General features: G+C 54.7%; 5 protein-coding genes across 5 annotated transcripts; 2 read left to right on the top strand and 3 right to left on the bottom strand.

The window, feature by feature from the left end:
• Positions 1–406: 406 nt before the first annotated feature.
• HD553DRAFT_357972 (uncharacterized protein) lies at positions 407–1,958 on the top strand (the record flags this gene model as incomplete). The annotated part of the gene is made up of 4 exons (XM_046183895.1): positions 407–805; positions 899–965; positions 1,112–1,195; positions 1,358–1,958. The coding sequence occupies 4 exons, from the start codon at positions 407–409 to the stop codon at positions 1,597–1,599; spliced, it is 792 nt and encodes a 263-aa protein (XP_046035451.1). The 3' UTR covers positions 1,600–1,958.
• Positions 1,959–2,173: 215 nt separating this feature from the next.
• HD553DRAFT_313921 (putative microtubule motor) lies at positions 2,174–7,123 on the bottom strand. The gene is made up of 12 exons (XM_046180289.1): positions 6,662–7,123; positions 6,263–6,577; positions 5,787–6,191; positions 5,478–5,717; positions 4,766–5,403; positions 4,526–4,701; positions 4,223–4,462; positions 4,027–4,158; positions 3,641–3,961; positions 3,445–3,577; positions 3,237–3,388; positions 2,174–3,166 (listed from the first exon to the last, which is right to left on the bottom strand). The coding sequence occupies exons 1-12, from the start codon at positions 6,976–6,978 to the stop codon at positions 2,501–2,503; spliced, it is 3,735 nt and encodes a 1,244-aa protein (XP_046035450.1). The 5' UTR covers positions 6,979–7,123; the 3' UTR covers positions 2,174–2,500.
• Positions 7,124–7,256: 133 nt separating this feature from the next.
• On the bottom strand, positions 7,257–9,391 carry HD553DRAFT_313919 (putative uv excision repair protein rhp23). Its single transcript, XM_046180288.1, has 7 exons — positions 9,166–9,391; positions 9,011–9,090; positions 8,526–8,894; positions 8,381–8,425; positions 7,951–8,289; positions 7,648–7,872; positions 7,257–7,558 (listed from the first exon to the last, which is right to left on the bottom strand). The coding sequence occupies exons 1-7, from the start codon at positions 9,305–9,307 to the stop codon at positions 7,424–7,426; spliced, it is 1,335 nt and encodes a 444-aa protein (XP_046035449.1). The 5' UTR covers positions 9,308–9,391; the 3' UTR covers positions 7,257–7,423.
• Positions 9,392–9,658: 267 nt separating this feature from the next.
• On the top strand, positions 9,659–14,334 carry HD553DRAFT_313918 (uncharacterized protein). The gene is made up of 3 exons (XM_046180287.1): positions 9,659–9,883; positions 9,976–10,278; positions 10,437–14,334. The coding sequence occupies exons 2-3, from the start codon at positions 10,159–10,161 to the stop codon at positions 14,139–14,141; spliced, it is 3,825 nt and encodes a 1,274-aa protein (XP_046035448.1). The 5' UTR covers positions 9,659–9,883; positions 9,976–10,158; the 3' UTR covers positions 14,142–14,334.
• A 96-nt stretch (positions 14,335–14,430) lies between these two features.
• Positions 14,431–15,234, bottom strand: HD553DRAFT_343422 (uncharacterized protein; the record flags this gene model as incomplete). The annotated part of the gene is made up of 1 exon (XM_046182874.1): positions 14,431–15,234. The coding sequence occupies one exon, from the start codon at positions 15,232–15,234 to the stop codon at positions 14,431–14,433; it is 804 nt and encodes a 267-aa protein (XP_046035447.1).
• Positions 15,235–15,875: the final 641 nt, after the last annotated feature.

Genomic DNA, 15,875 nt, shown 5'->3' with positions numbered 1-15,875 from the left:
GTGTGATGGATGACCTCGAGGTCGTGAAATGGGTTGATGGCCTGGCAAACGGGAATCCCCGCGTTGCTCACACAGGGGGACAGGGGGAGCGAAATCGAATTCGAGCTCAGACTCGTCGCGCGTCGCATTTCGCTTTTGTGTGATGAACGGGAGGATCGCAAGGGACAGGCAGGCTCGGGGCGGCAGAGGCAGCGGCGGCGGCGGCGGCAGGAGCAGACACGCGTGGAAAGGGGGGAAACGAGGGCAGCGCACAGCAACACAACGCGTTTCGATCAATGGAAAACACACAGCGACCCCCCTCGGCGCCGCGCTCCCGCCGAACAGATAATGAAGGGCCACGAGATCTTGTGAATCAGTGTGGCCAGAGTGGACAGCATGTATAGAGCTAGAGGCGGTCTTGCAATTCATGAGCTGTGCTGGCATCGAGGCGATTGTCATCGTTGGGGAAGATGGTGGATCTGTTACACAGCATATGGCAACCATACAGGCCAATCATCGCTTTCTAATCTCGTCGGTCTGCGATCCTTCCTGGGCAACACAGCGACTCGCACTTCTCTTTCCCCCCAAGCAGGATTCCTGCCTCCCAAGAGTTGACGTTCTGAAAGAGCTATCGAGAGGTTACAAGGTTGCAAGCAATCACAAGGCATGTCAACAGGATCTCGGACTTCCGAACATGATGACGATTCAAAGGATGCGGTCCCGTAGACCACACACACCCTATGGCTTTTCCCACGCGCGCCTTCCCCGGACGCCTTTCCTGCGTCGATCATCATCATCAGAGGCGCGCGGTGGCGCGATGGATGGGGTGTGACATGTCGCGTCTCTCGGTTAAACCTCAGGGGTCAGGGGTGGTTTCAGGTGGTCATTTCTACTAATCACGATCACGTATATGCCAAAGCACTTGAAAGCGACATTCGCTTCCTCATGGATCTCAAGGCGAGACGTCGTGGCGTCTCCAATGGAAAGTGAGCATCTTCTTTCCGACAGGTTGTTTCTACTAAAAGAGGGTTTGCCAGCATATTTGTCTCTTCTGTCATATATCTGCGTTCTCGCCATATTCAATGGCTGCTCTGGTAATCTGACTCGTCGGCTCAACCTCGAGCTCTTACAGCTTTTTCAAGGTTGGGGGAGAAAGAGAAGGCAAACCTTGCACTTCTCCAGATCGGAGTCATCCTCTCGGTATACGAGCGCTTGAGTGAGCCCTATGATATCCTCCTCATGTTCGTCCACCAATTGTGTGCCGACGTTGGCGTATACAAGATCGGCGTCGGAAGTTAAAACCAAGCGAGTACCAGACCGTGTCAATGAGCAAGCGGCTGGAGACCTGGTTTGATGCCATGCGACTAATGGTTCGCAGCGGGTTGCCTCTTTCGGGGAGTCTACGCTCGGTTGTTACATGCCGATCGTCTTTCTAAAGAGTTTCCCTCTGAAGCCCTACAAGCCCATCTGACACAAAGCGCCGGTTGCCATTATCAGTCTCAAGGCTACATTATATACCCGCGGCTTTACATCGATTCAGGAGCTGGCCTCAATAGTCAGCCTAATTCAGTAGCTCGTGCAATCGATCGCGACAAATGCGAGGAAGGCTCAGCACCGTAGCTTTCTAAGGGGGATGGAAGGGAGACTTGCTCCACACGGATCATAAGCTGGTTGGTTATTCTGTGAGATCACACCGATCACACTCTGCCAGAAGATCAAGCCGTGTTGTTGGTCGCCGATAGAAGGAAGATTCGGCGCTCCAGAGGAGGGAACAACAAGATTGTCAAGAGAGAACAAACGCTCTGCTTGGAGTTTCAGTACATACGAATGTATCAGATGGGGTTCTCCAATCACAGAAGGACCGGCTGCTGACTTTCATACGAGACTGGCGCTGTGAGCAGGGTGAGTGATAACGAGTCATTCTATGCATCGACGACGGCCCATTGACAATACTATACCTTGAACACCTCGTCGATAACCTGACGATCGGGGAGATAGCCAGGAGGGAAATGCAGAGGGAGAAGGCTCTCCGCAAAGTTGCAGCCAAATTTACGATTCTGATGGCCGGCTTCAGCCGATATGATGAATCACAAAGCTCGGTAGATCCAGTCTCTGGAAAGCGACTGTCGATGGTCAGCTGGAGCTTAGAGCTTCAAGACAGCCTGCGTTATGTTGGACATTCACCTGCGATGAGGCAGTAGCTGACGGTGGGCATGAATACTCCGATAACCAGACGAAAGCTGGACCACTCACGCCATATTCGTCCTTGTCTTCCGCTTCCGATTGTCAAGTCATGCTTCTCTCGTAAATCATGTAGTCGGCACCTCGATACACGCAACGACCAGAGTAGAACTGCAAGATTCTCTTGTCATAACGTTGAAACTTGCTACGACTAACACAAAGATCGAGTCCAACTAAATCGAAGAAAGGGCACAATGCTGCCATACAACTTTCGCTCACGCATTATACCGAAACAAAAACAAGATTGTCATTCGAATAACCTTCGTCCCTATTCCGACCATCAAGCACCCCTCCGAGTTTTCCGCATGGGTATGTTGGATGCAGTGACCGATTCGCCAAGTGTCGAGTTGCTCCTGACATGAGCTGCTCGGGGCTTCACCTTGGGTAGCGCATGACCGACAATTTTCCCGTTGTCCTGTAGGGCGAGCTCTTTCGGTAGAAAAGCAGCTAGAGGAGGGATGTTCTCCTGCTGCGTGTCCTCCTCCGATTGGGGTCCGGTATAGACGTCACGCTTCAGATCTGAGTGTTCGTCTGTTGAACTGGAAGCAGAGACTCTCGAGAAGGCAGGACTCTCTTCTACAGGCGTAGTAGGAACCGAATCGGGTGTCGTCGTTGCGTCTTCGGATTGTTCTGGCGAGAAGGCGGGAATCGAGATGGAGGTCTCTCCAATGGTTTGATAGAGAACTTCTCCGTCGTCGTCGGTGCCTCGAGGTTCCGCGTCTTGAGCGTCTTGCAACTTTGTCCTGTATCGCTGCAGCAGAGCTTCCCGGGGTTGGGTTGTTTGCCAAGCTGCAGGGACGTTCCAAGCGCGTTTACGAGGGGTAGAGCCGGTAGAAACGTCTTCTCGTACACTAGCGACAAAGTCGTGGTGGATAGATCGGAGTTGCTCGACCTGGCCCTGAGCCTGAGAACAATGTTGGGCGAATAACGGCTCGGCAGCGGAGTGCTAAGGATCCCAAGAAGCGCTTCAGTCAGTGGTTGTGTCAAAGCAACATCATCGTCCTGGGGCAACTCACCGCCGACAACACCGCCTGAGACACGACCTTGATGTCCTCCTTGGCAACGACAATCCTTTCTTTTGCAGCGTTCAAGTTTGCAGCCGCCTCTCCATTCAGTCGCTCTACGCCCGCGGCCGCGGTCTTGCTGGTGTGTCGCATAGTATCGTTCACTTTGAAAGCCCAGGATATCAGCCCAGAACAAGTGCATGTGTTGGTCTCGTCTTACATGAATCCAAGCCCTGCAATGACTGCTCGACAGAACGGTCCAGAGTCCCGCGGTGCTGGCTGACTCGCGTCTCGAGTTCTTCCAAGTTGTGATCGAGGTGGTCCCGCATTACGCTGCGGGTGTCCTCGACGGCCTATACGAAGTCAAGCGATGTAAGCGCATGCGAGCCCTGAGCATCTTAGACATGAGCACGTACCTTGCCGGCATCCTCCCGATTAGTGGCATGACTGCCTCGAATGACTTCTAGGTCCTTGCGGTATTGTGTGGAACTTTGATCCGCCAGCACGGCCGCCTCGGAGTATGCTGTCATCGTGTTTCGCGAAGCCAGGACAACCTCATCATTTTCGGTTTGAACACCTCGAATCGCCTTGTCCAAGCTCGCGCTTTGTGCCGTTGTGAATCCCGTCAACAAGGAAGTGATTTGGGATACAAGGTCATCCCGAAGACGTGCCGAAGTCTGCTTTTCCTGCTGAAGGAGCGAGGCAAGACGTTCATTCTGGCTCCGAAGGTGAGCGACCTGTTAAGATGCGATTAGCCCTCGTACACCTGGAGATCAGCACCAGAGCAGGTTGTCAGCCTCACCTCGCGCTCGTGCATTTGAGTGGCCACCTTTTGCAGCGCTTGCGACGATTCGGTTTCATGTTCAGTCTGCTCGACGGCGCCGTCTATGAGGACATCGAGGGTTTCCGCCATATGTTCGATCGAGCCATGTACCTAAGACACCAGACATCATCAGTCTCGTCAAAAGCACCGCAGTCACCCGGATTCTCAAGCTCACCTCTTGCAAGTGCGCTGCATGCTCGCCTGCTATCCGCTCGTGAGCTTCGCGCTGCAAGTCCTGAAGCGAGATCGTCCATTCGACAAGGTCCTTGTGTACCTGCTCTTGCTGCAGACGAAGCTGATCGATGGCCCGCGACATTGTAGCCTCGTTCTTGTGACCCTCTTGTTTAAAGCTCTCCATGCTCGCAGAGAACGAGGAGAGTTTCGATGTCAAGAAAGCCTTGTCCTGTTCGAGTGACTGCAAGGGAAATCGGCTTTAGCCCCACTGTCTCATCTTGCGCTAGGCGCGGTCCAGACCCACCTCTGCTCCACGCTTGGCCAATGCCTCGAGCTCCCTCTGCAAGGTCCCGCCGAAATCAGTCTGTACTGTCTTCAACACGTCCATATCCTGGTGTAGACGGTCCGCCAAACTGTTGAGTTTCTGGCTGTAAGCTGAAGTCGAGCCCGCATTCGCGTTCAGGACGTCGGCTTTACGGGCTACATCAGAGCGGTGGATAAGCATTCGTGCTGGGATCAGAGCAGTCTCGGTTCGTGGACTTACCAATCTTGGCAAAGAGGCCACCAACATCGTTCAGACTTTCCACCACCGTGCCTTTCAACCCCTTGGCGATCCCATCAATCCTCTCCTCTCCCTTTCGGTACTTTTCCCCGACCCACCGCTCCTCCTCGACCTTTCTCGTGAGCTCGACGACGACCGCTTGAACCCGCTCGATCTCGGCCTTGAGCTTCAAAGCCTCTTGTCGAGCGCCCACCAACTCTTCTTCCCTCGCTAGAAGCATGACCATATTGGCCTCGAATTCGGCCGTCAACGTCGCATGCTTGTTCTCCAAAGCGTCGGCCCGTTGCTTGATATCTTCCAACTGGTTCTTGGTCTCTTCGTGCTCGGCCGACAGTTCGCCCCACGTTTCTGCGGAAAAGTAGATCCCATTCTTTTCGTGAGCCGCCGAGAGATCGTTCTTGAGCCTCTCGATCTCGACGACGTAGTCCTTGATCAAGGTACCCTTGGTCAATCGTTGGTTGATCTCGGGCTTGTTCCTAATCGTCTTGGCCCGGATGGCATAATCCAAGGTGGACAACGTCTCCTCCATGTTGGATTTTGTAGGCGAGACGGTGGCCACAATGCACGTCTTGGTACGTCCACCGAGCGAGTCTTGAAGCAGTCGGGTCAACTTGGACTCTCTGTTCGCAATCCGAAGTCGCGTATAGATCAGCTTCGAAGCCTCATTCAACATACCTTCCCTACGCAGACCCACCTATAAGGGACATGACTGTTCTTCTCGACGAGCGCCGAGATGACCCTTCCAAGAGTCAACAAACTCTGGTTAATCATGCCCGCCTCTCTCGCCCGCTTGTTCTCGGCTCCACTTCGACCGATGGCTTCCGACCCAGCCAGGTCGACCAGATTGAGCTTCCCCACTTTGAGCAGGTCTTCTCCACCGTGTACTGAGGATTCCTTGATATGCACCGTCAGCGAAAAGATCGAGTGTGATCGACTATGTAGCGGGAAAGTGATCAGCGACCTCATTCATTCCTGCTACTGTCCCGACAGCGACGATACTCACGAAGACTCGGTGTTCATCTTGGTCTCGGCGACTTGTCTCCTCTGCGACCCCTTGGTCAACAAGCTCAACCCTTCCTTGGCGTTCCGTATGCTACTCTCCTCCAATCCTTGAATCGTCACCCCTCCCTTCTTGTTGGCGTCCTCGTAGATCTTTAATCCTCCCACGGTCGTCCCCTGAGCCGTGCTTCCCGGGCCACCGAGAGCTACAGGCTGGTGGAACTCCGAAGCGAGCAGGTCACGCAGTTCTTCGTTGTACAGTTCGACGTAGGAGCATTTGACGCTAAATTCGGCGTTGGGGACGGATTCGAGAAGAGAAAACAGTCGGTGCAGTACTCGAGGGATGATACCAGCTTCGGCACATGGCTTTCCTAGAGGCGTCAGGGAGATGTCTCCTTGCATAGTATACCTGCAGAGGGCGAACAGAGATATCAATTTAGCCTTCTACCGTCTACCCATTTCGAACTGGCGGACACTCACGTCTTTCCGGTTCCAGTCTGACCATAAGCAAAGATCGTACAGTTATACCCAGCGATCACCTCGTCCAACATGTTCTCGACCACTTCCTTGTAGACGATCGTCTGATCCGCTTCCGGTCCAAACACCCTGTCGAACCCATAAGTCTTGCTGACGGGCGCTCGTTCCGAGTAAGGCAGGGTCGTCACGGGCAGTCCTAGGCCAGAGGTGTTGGACATGGCCGAGTGAGAAGTCTCGATGGTGATCGCAGAAGAGACTGCTCCGGACGTCTGACAGATGATGGGCGTTCGTTGTGATACTTCCATGGCGGATCGACCTCTGTTTACCAGGAGAGCGAAGAATTGCAAAAACGTTCAGCTTCTTCTCCGGGACTGACTGGCATGCTACATTCCTTAGACTCACCGACAACGAACAACGACCTGAATGTTCATCTCCCCATCCTCTCCGACCTTCTCCACCGGTGCCACCTTGTTCACCCTCTTTTCCCCGCTGACCACCCGTTTCCTCGTCGGACTATTCGCTCGACTCCCCTCGTCCGTCCCACCTCCTCTTGTGGTCGATGCACTCATAGCTGAGCCCGGTCGAGTAGGCATCCTCGAAGGTGGAGGAGGCATGCTACCATTGTTGTTACTGAGGTTGGATGAAGAGGGAGCTCGGACGAGAGAACCTGTTCCGTTCGCCGTCCGTGAGTTTGTTGAGGTGGGGGGTTTCCGCGACATGGTGCAGGCGGATCAATATCTCTATATACCTCGCTAGCGAACGAGTGATTGTTTCAGTATCTGTCCTTCCGTTATAATCTGTGGCAGACGACGATGCTGCGTTATGACGTCTATGATGATATCACCGATAAAGTCAGATTGAAAGGTTGCTTCGAGGTCGGTTTGTTGTTGTTTGGGTGATGCTGTTTTGTTGTTGTTGTCGGATTTGTTTGTTGATTCACGTTCTCGCAAGACGAATTCGAAATCATTTCGAATATTCGTTATGACTGTCAGGTCGACCGGGGTGACGAATATGAAGCTCTCTCCCATAGGCTCATCGTAATGACAGACGGACAATGCATCTCGTATACTTCATGTGACATTCTGAACTCTACGATCTCTCATAAAACACAGGCTAGACCGGTACCTAAGCCCAAACTTTCGCCGTTTCACTCGAAAGCCTCATCTACATCATGCCCCCCTCGTCGGGCCCATCGAAATTGGGATTGTCGAACAAAAAGTTGGCCGCCAACTCTTCGTTCTTGTCACACAGCATGTACGCCCGGAGGACCGACTGACGGTCGAATCCAAGGGATTCAAGCTGCGAAGATGGAAAAATGAAGGACATCCGGCTGTCAGCAAAATGTCACCGGTTTGAGTCGCCTCGATACAAAAGCACGTCAAGCTCACCCTCCTCACGGCCTCGGCCTCTTGCTCCGTCAACTGAATCACCGTCTGTCCCGCCCCGCCAGCTCCACCGAAATCACCTTCCTCGAAATCGCCCTCCTCGTCGTCCCCTGCCAACAGGTTGTAGAACGCTTCCGGGTTTTGGTTGATCAGTTGGGCGAGTTGAGGGTTGTTGGCGGTAATCTGTTGGATCAGAGGTTGAATCATCGCTGGGTTCTGGATCATGAGCTATAGTGAGTGCGGAACATGGCAGGTCAGCTACGAGTTCGGGTCTGAAGACATAGTTCAAGGAGTAAAATGACGAACCTGTCGTAGCTGTTGCAACATCGGATCATTCCCCAGACCTTCCAAACCATCTGGCAGTCCCGCACCCGCTCCAGCTCCAGCTCCCGCACCGAGCCCGGCGCCCAATCCGGCCGCAGCACCCGCACCAGCACCGGCACCGGCTCCAGCACCGACAGCACCTCCTGCCCTCTGTTGGTCCATAGCCGCCCTGGCCGCAGCGAACAGGTTATCAGCGGCTCCTGCTCCCGAAGCCGGGGCGGAAGCTGCCGCTGCCGAGGGGGTAGGTGCGAGCGCTTGAGGTTGAGGTTGGTTTTGAGCTGGGGTGGGCGTCTGGGGAGGTTGTTGTTGAGGTTGTTGAGCCTGAGCATTCGATTCGTACGCAGATGAGGACAGCATCAGTAAGATGATGGTTCAAGAAGGGTAAGAGAGAAGCGATCGAGAGCAGACTCACAGCCTGAGGAGCAGGGGCCGGTTGATCCAGATGCGCTGGAATTCCCTACACAAACAAATTCAGCACGATTGCGAATGATCAGCCTCTTTCGTCTCACCACCAACTCGTCTGAAATAAATGACCAGAAAGCAAATCCAACACTCACGGTCATCAGATACTCGACCGCCCTATCCGGGTTGTTGAAACTCGCCCGGAGCGCCTTCATCACCTGATCCCGCTCGAAACCCATGTCGACCATCCCAGCGATGGCGGTCTGGAGCGCTTCTCCACTTATAAAGGACGAGTTGTTGTTGTTGTCCCCACCTGCACCTGCACCTGCACCAGCGGGAGGGTTGGAGACGGGTGCGGAAGCCGGTGTAGGGGTGGAAGGAGTAGCAGGAGGTTGGGAGGTGGTCGTGCTCGTGCTCGATGGGCCGCCAGGAGCAGGAGGAGCGGTCGTAGGTGCCGAGGCCGGGGCAGGGGTGGAAGGTCCGGCCGAGGCGGTCGCGGTCGAGGCAGCTGCTACGGGCTTGGCCTGCGGATCGCAAGTCGATTTTCAGGATGAAGATGCAGGAAGAGGAGAAATATCGTTAGCCATGTTGCAGTGATTAGAGTTGCCAATGTTAGGCGGATTGGACATCAGGAACTGACCTTGGTGACCATGACCACGAGGAAATCCTTCTCCTTGATGTTATGCTGCCCTACCGTCGTAGCATCTCCAAGCACCTTTCCTGAGGTTCCCATGCAACATCGATCTCGAGTCAGCCTTCTAAAATGTTATACTGCTTGCTACTCGCGGTACTCACCGGCATAGATGATCTTTTGAGCCTCTACGGCGAACCCCTGAGCGTCCTTGATCTTGTTCTTTACATCGGCGATCGACTCGTTCTCGCCCGCTTCGACGTTGAAGACCTTGTTCTGGACGGTCTTGATGGTGAGTTTGACCATGTCTGCGTGGCTATGATGTGTTTTGGGTGTTTTGTATAGGTAGGGGATATGATCTGGATCGATCGTTGGTGATAGGAATGGGAGATGCTTTGATGGCAACAACTTGAACTTGCACTTATCGACTTGAACCTCTCTGATGTCTCCACGCTTCGTCATCTCTCGCAAAAGGTGGGTGAGAGTGTGGCGTGGGAAAGGCAGCTGCTTGCTTACGTAAGGGATAGATCAGTCACGTGACCTGCATCTTGACCCTCGGAGTCTATCGTCGCTGCCTTTTGTTTTGTTTTGGCTGTGTCAACAAACGCGCAGAGTAGAGAGTAGATTCAACTTCAACATTTACGATCGCATCCTACTATCCAACCTACCCACAACAACGACAAACATCCTCCTCATCACAGCGACACCCTCACACCAACTCTCGAGTCATGCATCTTCGTCAGTCTGTAAGCTCATAGCAATAGCTGCTCAGTCTCCACATCCTGGTCCACAACAATCTCGGCGGGTTGGATTCTCGACGCGGACCTTTGTTTTGTTGTTGTCATATCCGGTTACAACGGTCGATCGAGACATCGAGAGCAGGTAAACTGCTTAGCCCTGTCAAAGACCTAGAGTGATGCACTGCTGACGTGCATCTATGCGTAACGAATCTTGTGTGTCGGCTCTGACGATAGCCGTAGTCTGACAACAAACGACGTTTGACTCGACTTGGCGGCACAATAACAAACAGACGACCCTTCGACGCCCACCTGGCAGCATCACCACGATCGTCAGCTGCACCACACCACAACACAACACACTAGCATACTACACTCATTTATAAATACGCCCACACGGCCATCACACAGAACAATACAATGCCGGCCGCTACGAATTCAAAGACACGGACGCAGACGCTCCACCCGAATGCGGATGAAGGGAGTGGCAATGGGGTTGGGATTGGAAAGCGAGAAGGGTTGAGGACGATCACGAGAAAGGTAAGTCTCTCTTGTCCTCGCTCGTCCACTTCTTCCGTTCCCTAGCTCGGAGTGAATGAGAAGGCAATCGGCGGGAGAAGATCAAGCTGACAACCCCCTGACTCCCCTATGACTCTCTTTCTGCCTCACCTTTCCGTCGTTCGTGGAACACCACATAGATCTCGAGTGAAGAGAACATCACCGCACGTCGACCTCAGAGCTCCCGATCGAGGTCCAACTCGCACCATAATCGTGCCACCAAGCCGGGTCAAGCTCCGGTTGAGGGAGCACAAGTACATGCCGTTCACCCGGTCCCGCCTCTGCCGAGTCAGCATCAACAATACCACAATCAGCAACAACAGGGGTTGAAGGGAAAGAATTCGGTCGGACAACTTCGAGCTCAGTCTCAAGGCCAATCTCAACCACAAGCAGCAACAAATCAACAGGGTCAACAGGGTAAAAAAGGTCTGCGGAACGCTCGATCGCACGGTGCCCTGAATCAACAGAGTCAGAAGGCTTCATGGCGCGCTCAACCTCAAGCTGTCCCCGTACCGCCCTTGCCGGCTTTCTTGACCGGCAAGCAAGGCGCTGGGGACGAACAGTCGAAGTCAAAGTCGAAGCCTGAGCTGGAGTCGCAGTCGAACCCTATCGCAAATGCCGCTGCCAACGCGCACGAGAATGGCGAAGGGAGGAAGAAGAGATACCCCCAAGGCCTTCGTCGAGACCCCAAGACGGCGTTACCCTCCGATGGCCTTGCGGGCATGGGTGTAGGGCTGGGGCTGAGGACGGATTCGGGGAGCAACCTGTTCATGACCGATCAGAGCGGTGGGGTCGGGGTCGTCTTGAGGAAAAAAATCGGCCTCGGACGGGTCGAGGCTGGGGAGGAACAGGTGGAACGAGAACAGCCGAGATCAGCGCCCGTCCACGAGCAGGAACACGCGGGACCTGGGCCCGGATTGGAGAGCCTGGAGAATTTGTTATATCAGGCAGGATACAAGGAAACGAGGGTGTTTACCCCCGAACGCCCGGTCCCTGCGCGGGCGAGCCAGGTACAAGGACAAGTTGGACTTGAAGTTGGGAAGGAAGAGGGCGGAAAGAGGTTGAGGTTGGACGTAGGGCTCTTGAATCGAAGGGTCCAGCAGCAACAGCAACAACAAACTCAGCAACTGGTGGTAGCCATTCCCCTGCCGGGACCTGCGGCGGATGGACCCAGTTCGGCTCCGATCATGACCCAACAACAACAGAGGCTACGACAGGCGCCTAGTCGGTCCGGATTGAGAAAGGAGATCAAGGTGGTCGAGAAGAGGATCTGTTCGGCTCCGGCTTTCGTACCCACTTTGAGCGCAAGGGGAGGACCATCGTCGTCGACAGCAGACGTTGCCACGACATCAACTGCCGAGCGACCTAGTCCTGTCGTCCAAGCGATAGAACAGATCATCGAGTCTGTCCGGGCTACCCCACCAGAACACGCTCTCCAGCGAAGTAAAGCCCAAGCTCTTCAAGGGATGGATTGGGCCGACATCGAGGATAGTCTGGAAGAGGCTTCACCTGGACCTGCTTCGGGCTCCAGGAACGGCATGATGACTTCGAACGAGCACAAGGTGCAGGATACGCCCAGTCCGGCGATGAGGTACAAGGCTACGAGGCTGCCAGCTGCTAGTCCGGCGCAGGGAGATCTCTTCGCGAGCCCATCAGAGGTGTCAGAGGCGGCCAATGCGACGGCCAATACGACGCCGGTCAGCGTGGAAGAACTGTTCGGACGGAGAGAGGACGGGACCCTTTTCTACCCGCCGATCGCGCCTAGGGCAAGAGGTTACCCCGGTCAACCGGGAGCGAGGAACGAGGTACCGGTGTACGCTCCGATATCGGCGTATCCTTTGACGGCGGTCCACCCTCAGCTATCTTCAGGTTCGCTGGCACACGGTCAACCTTTCCCTAACCCTCACCTGCATCAGTATCAATACCGACCGCCAGTCATGCCCGTTGCGCCTCTGGACCCCCTACCGCCTATGGACATGGATGTACTGACCTTGCGCAGAATGCGCAGCGAGGCGGACATCAAGATCCGCGAGGTGGAACGACGGGCCGAGGCGGAAGAGATGGGTCGAGGGTGGAAAGAGTCGGTGGCGCCTGTGCCTGCGCTCGCTAGTCCGAATCGTCATGACGGTGCGATGAGCGAACTTTCCGCCAGCGGGACAGAGCGAAAACGCAAGGTACTCAACCGAGTCGAGCTCGAGTTCAGGAGTGTCGATATCGACAGCCTCAGCGATCTGAGCTCCGAGATCGACGAAGACGAAACCAACATTGACGTCGTCATCCGGGAAGAAGAAGCTCAGGGTGTCATCTTTGGCCACCCGGTCATGGCTCAAGCGGCCGATGGACTGTCGGGCCCGGCGAGTTCGCGTCATTCATCCGACTTGGAAGAGCGCTTCGATCCCGCCGCTTATGAAAATGGGGAGGACGTCGAGATGGTGGATATTGACAGCGTGTACTCGTCCGACGACGGAGTATATCACCAGGAATACGCTGTACCTACCCTTTCCAAGGAGGTGGAAGCGATTGAGACCGAACAGGACTTCATCAGCTCTAGCTATGAGTCGGTAGCCGAGATCGAAGCCGATTTTGCTGCCACGGAACCGTCGGCTAGCTCCTCGGATGCCTTTGCAGATGCAGAGGTCACCGTATCCACCCCCAAATCCAGCAAAATTGCGAGCGTCTCTACTAGCCCTCGAGGATCGCCTCTTGCCGACGTCGGTTCTCCGGCCTCATTTGCATCTCACAGCAGCCGAGACTCGGTTGTCCGCGCACGTGGACTTCGTCACGCCATGTCGACACCGCTCTTCAACATGGTTTCGACTCTGGACGGCGAGCCTACACGCTTGAGCAAGGCTAATGTGCAGAAATTCACCGCTGTCGGTCTCGGTAAACCCTCTGCGCCGCTTCTTCCTGGCCAGGACAGCTGGCTCGGCAAGATCAGTCAGCGAATGTGGAGCGCCGGGACGAGCGTGATGAGCAATACGAGCCGAGATGATCATTCCGGGCCTACCAGAAGTGCTCAGCGTCCCTTGATGCCCCGCGCGATGACCGCATTGGCAACCGCACAACGACTACCAGCATCGCCGAAGGTCGTTCGAGCTGGTGCCATTGTGTGCGATTCGATGGAGAGCGAAGACATGCCGCCTGTACCAGTCAGCAGGGCCGATCTCGCGGCTGGCCTTCCTTTCCGTGCGCTGCGTACCAAACTTAGTCTGCAGATGATGGGCAAGGTCGGACAGGGAATGGATCTCGAGCAGGAGACCGCCGCGAGCTCCTCGAAAACACCCACTTTGACGCCACGACCGGACTGGCACGACCGAGACGCCAAGTGGGCGAACAGGCCGCGCCCGCCGGCCACGCCGACCACACCAGCAAAACAGACTTACCAGTGGACGACCAACATTGACGAGGTCGAAGGCATGGACGACGCCGAGCCCGACTTCAGTCAATCCTTCTTCTACAAACCCGCGACACCACCTAGACGACCAGGTCAGAGCGGTCAAACCTCGTCGTCGAATCCCCGCGAACCTAAGCGCCAGGAATCGATCAAGTCGCTCCGCGCTCTCTTACTTAAGGGCGTCATGGCGGCCAAGTCGGCCAAGGACAACATCCCACCGGTACCATCGATCCCATCAGCCTACCGAAGCTTACCGAAAAAGGTACCAGCTGGGCCGCCTCCTCCTGTATTTGCCATCTCCAGTCCTGGAGCGGTCGAGGCCGGTCTACCACCTCGAGAGCTTGTTCTCGAGGGCGAGGAATGGGAAGGTGGATCTTACGAGAGCCGGAAGGAGCAGGAGAAGAAGCTGAAAAAGCTAAAGAGGAAGACCTCCCTGCGACGAAATTTCTAAGCATTGCGCCTTTTCTACTACACCATATACCACTGTTCCCGTATGATCTCGTTACACTTTTAGTGCCTCCCGGCAAATTAGCATTTAGCATCATTTTGACCTCTAGTCTCCTGCAATGGCCTGGAACGACAGAACTATTTGTATTTCGACGTGTATCTTGTTTGCATATATTTACATCTCATGTCGCATCGTACATCCGGACTACCCTCGTACAGGTAGGGTTGCGCCTAGATGGGACGCGCGCGCTAGCAAATCACTAGCAAATGCGTCCCATCTGAGCGCGACATGATCAAGCCTTTGACACCATGGCCAAGATAACAGCCAACATGCCCAACATGACCGCACCTTGCGTTAGGACGACCACCCGACAGATCCCCGCGATCGTGAGCATGATTCTCTTCTGCTCCCACTGGCGGACCTTGGCTTGAGCTCCAAGAAACTCGTTCTCGTACCGTTTCAGAACCTGCATGGTGTCGGTAACCATCTGAACAGGTCCCTTGGCTTGGACTACGGCGTCATTCTTGACCTTTTTCTCGGGCTTGGGCGTGACGTCGACGATGGGCAAGGTGGTACCCTCAGCGAACTGGACCGTGCGGACCTTCTTCGGCTTGGGCTTGACGCTCGCCTCCTCCGTCTTTGAAGCCGACGAGGCTGACGAGCCAACCCTGGATCGGTCCGCGGATCTTGTCCTGGAAGACTTGACTGCTGTCTCGACCTTCGGGGTGGTGTCCGAGGGTTTGACCAAGCTCACAAGAATCCATCCTTCCTCGACCTTTTGGTAAGTGACCTTCGAACCCTGGGAGAGGCTGGACATCCCAGGCTCGTCTTCTTTGACGGAGGTGAGGGTAACATCAGCAAGGTCGACGGTGATCGTCTTGGACTCGCCCTTAGCATCATCGGCAGAGCTAGACTTTTCCGCGGGAACAGAAGCTTCGACGGGGGCGGTCTCGATGGGCTTCACCTTCTCCCCGTTCCCCTCCCAGATGGCCTCGTGCTCGGTCAGACTGAGCTGGTCACCTTTCACTTCCTGCATCTCATGCTCATGTTCAGCTTTGGTGATAGTTGGAATCATCCTGACCTCAGTGGTGGACATTTCGAAGTTGTGGTCGTTGTTGTGGGTTTTGGGGTTGAGAAAGGTATAGGAGGATGGAGGATGGGCGAGGATCGGAAGAGGTTGGAGGGATGTGATGATCGGTCAGACTTGTGCTTGAAGAGTTATCCGGAGACTGACCAATATGCTGGTATATATAGCTTAACAGAAGTAGCTCAATCGATGGCTCTACTTCCAAGCGTTTCAAGGAGGTCAAAGGAAGACGTGTCTTGTCAAACAGGGGCGCGTTCCGGCGCAAGCGCTGTGGCGTGCCGAGACTTTCGGAGTTTCACCTTCTGACAATTAACAACGTTTATATTGACTGTGTCAGTGACAGACAGAGACTTAGGGCCGGGTGTACGAATGCAAGTCAGACCATCAGCTGAAAACATGGCGAATATGAGCCCCAGCGTGGAAGGGAATGTTACATCGCCCGCATGTCAATTTCTCGATTCCGCAACACTATGAGCACGAAAGCGCGGCAATCGTTCTCACCGCCCCTCGATGTCTACTATGAGTCTGGGCTTGAAGTGATCATCGATCGTCAAATTGATCCTCGTGACACATGACACATTATGCCTCTCCCCTCGCCTGAGGGACATCATTAAAGCCGATCACTATATCAACAGCATGTCTGCCAGTTT

Source organism: Filobasidium floriforme, assembly GCF_021052385.1.
Source record: "Filobasidium floriforme strain CBS 6241 chromosome Unknown HD553scaffold_15, whole genome shotgun sequence".
Taxonomy (NCBI): domain Eukaryota; kingdom Fungi; phylum Basidiomycota; class Tremellomycetes; order Filobasidiales; family Filobasidiaceae; genus Filobasidium; species Filobasidium floriforme.
The sequence above is the reverse complement of the archived record's forward strand: the minus strand, read 5'-3'. Positions and strand labels throughout refer to the sequence as shown.

Excerpts from the sequence above, each read along its gene's own strand:
- HD553DRAFT_313921 (XM_046180289.1), bottom strand. The coding sequence starts at position 6,978 with ATGTCGCGGAAACCCCCCACCTCAACAAACTCACGGACGGCGAACGGA. Across the intron at positions 3,389-3,444 it reads ATTGCAGGGCTTGGATTCAT|TGAACGATACTATGCGACAC; the intron begins GTAAGACGAGAC and ends GGGCTTTCAAAG. Across the intron at positions 3,167-3,236 it reads CTCAGGCGGTGTTGTCGGCG|CACTCCGCTGCCGAGCCGTT; the intron begins GTGAGTTGCCCC and ends TGGGATCCTTAG.
- HD553DRAFT_313919 (XM_046180288.1), bottom strand. The coding sequence starts at position 9,307 with ATGGTCAAACTCACCATCAAGACCGTCCAGAACAAGGTCTTCAACGTC. Across the intron at positions 9,091-9,165 it reads TCAAAAGATCATCTATGCCG|GAAAGGTGCTTGGAGATGCT; the intron begins GTGAGTACCGCG and ends TGGGAACCTCAG. Across the intron at positions 8,895-9,010 it reads TCGTGGTCATGGTCACCAAG|GCCAAGCCCGTAGCAGCTGC; the intron begins GTCAGTTCCTGA and ends TGCGATCCGCAG.
- HD553DRAFT_313918 (XM_046180287.1), top strand. The coding sequence starts at position 10,159 with ATGCCGGCCGCTACGAATTCAAAGACACGGACGCAGACGCTCCACCCG. Across the intron at positions 10,279-10,436 it reads TGAGGACGATCACGAGAAAG|ATCTCGAGTGAAGAGAACAT; the intron begins GTAAGTCTCTCT and ends AACACCACATAG.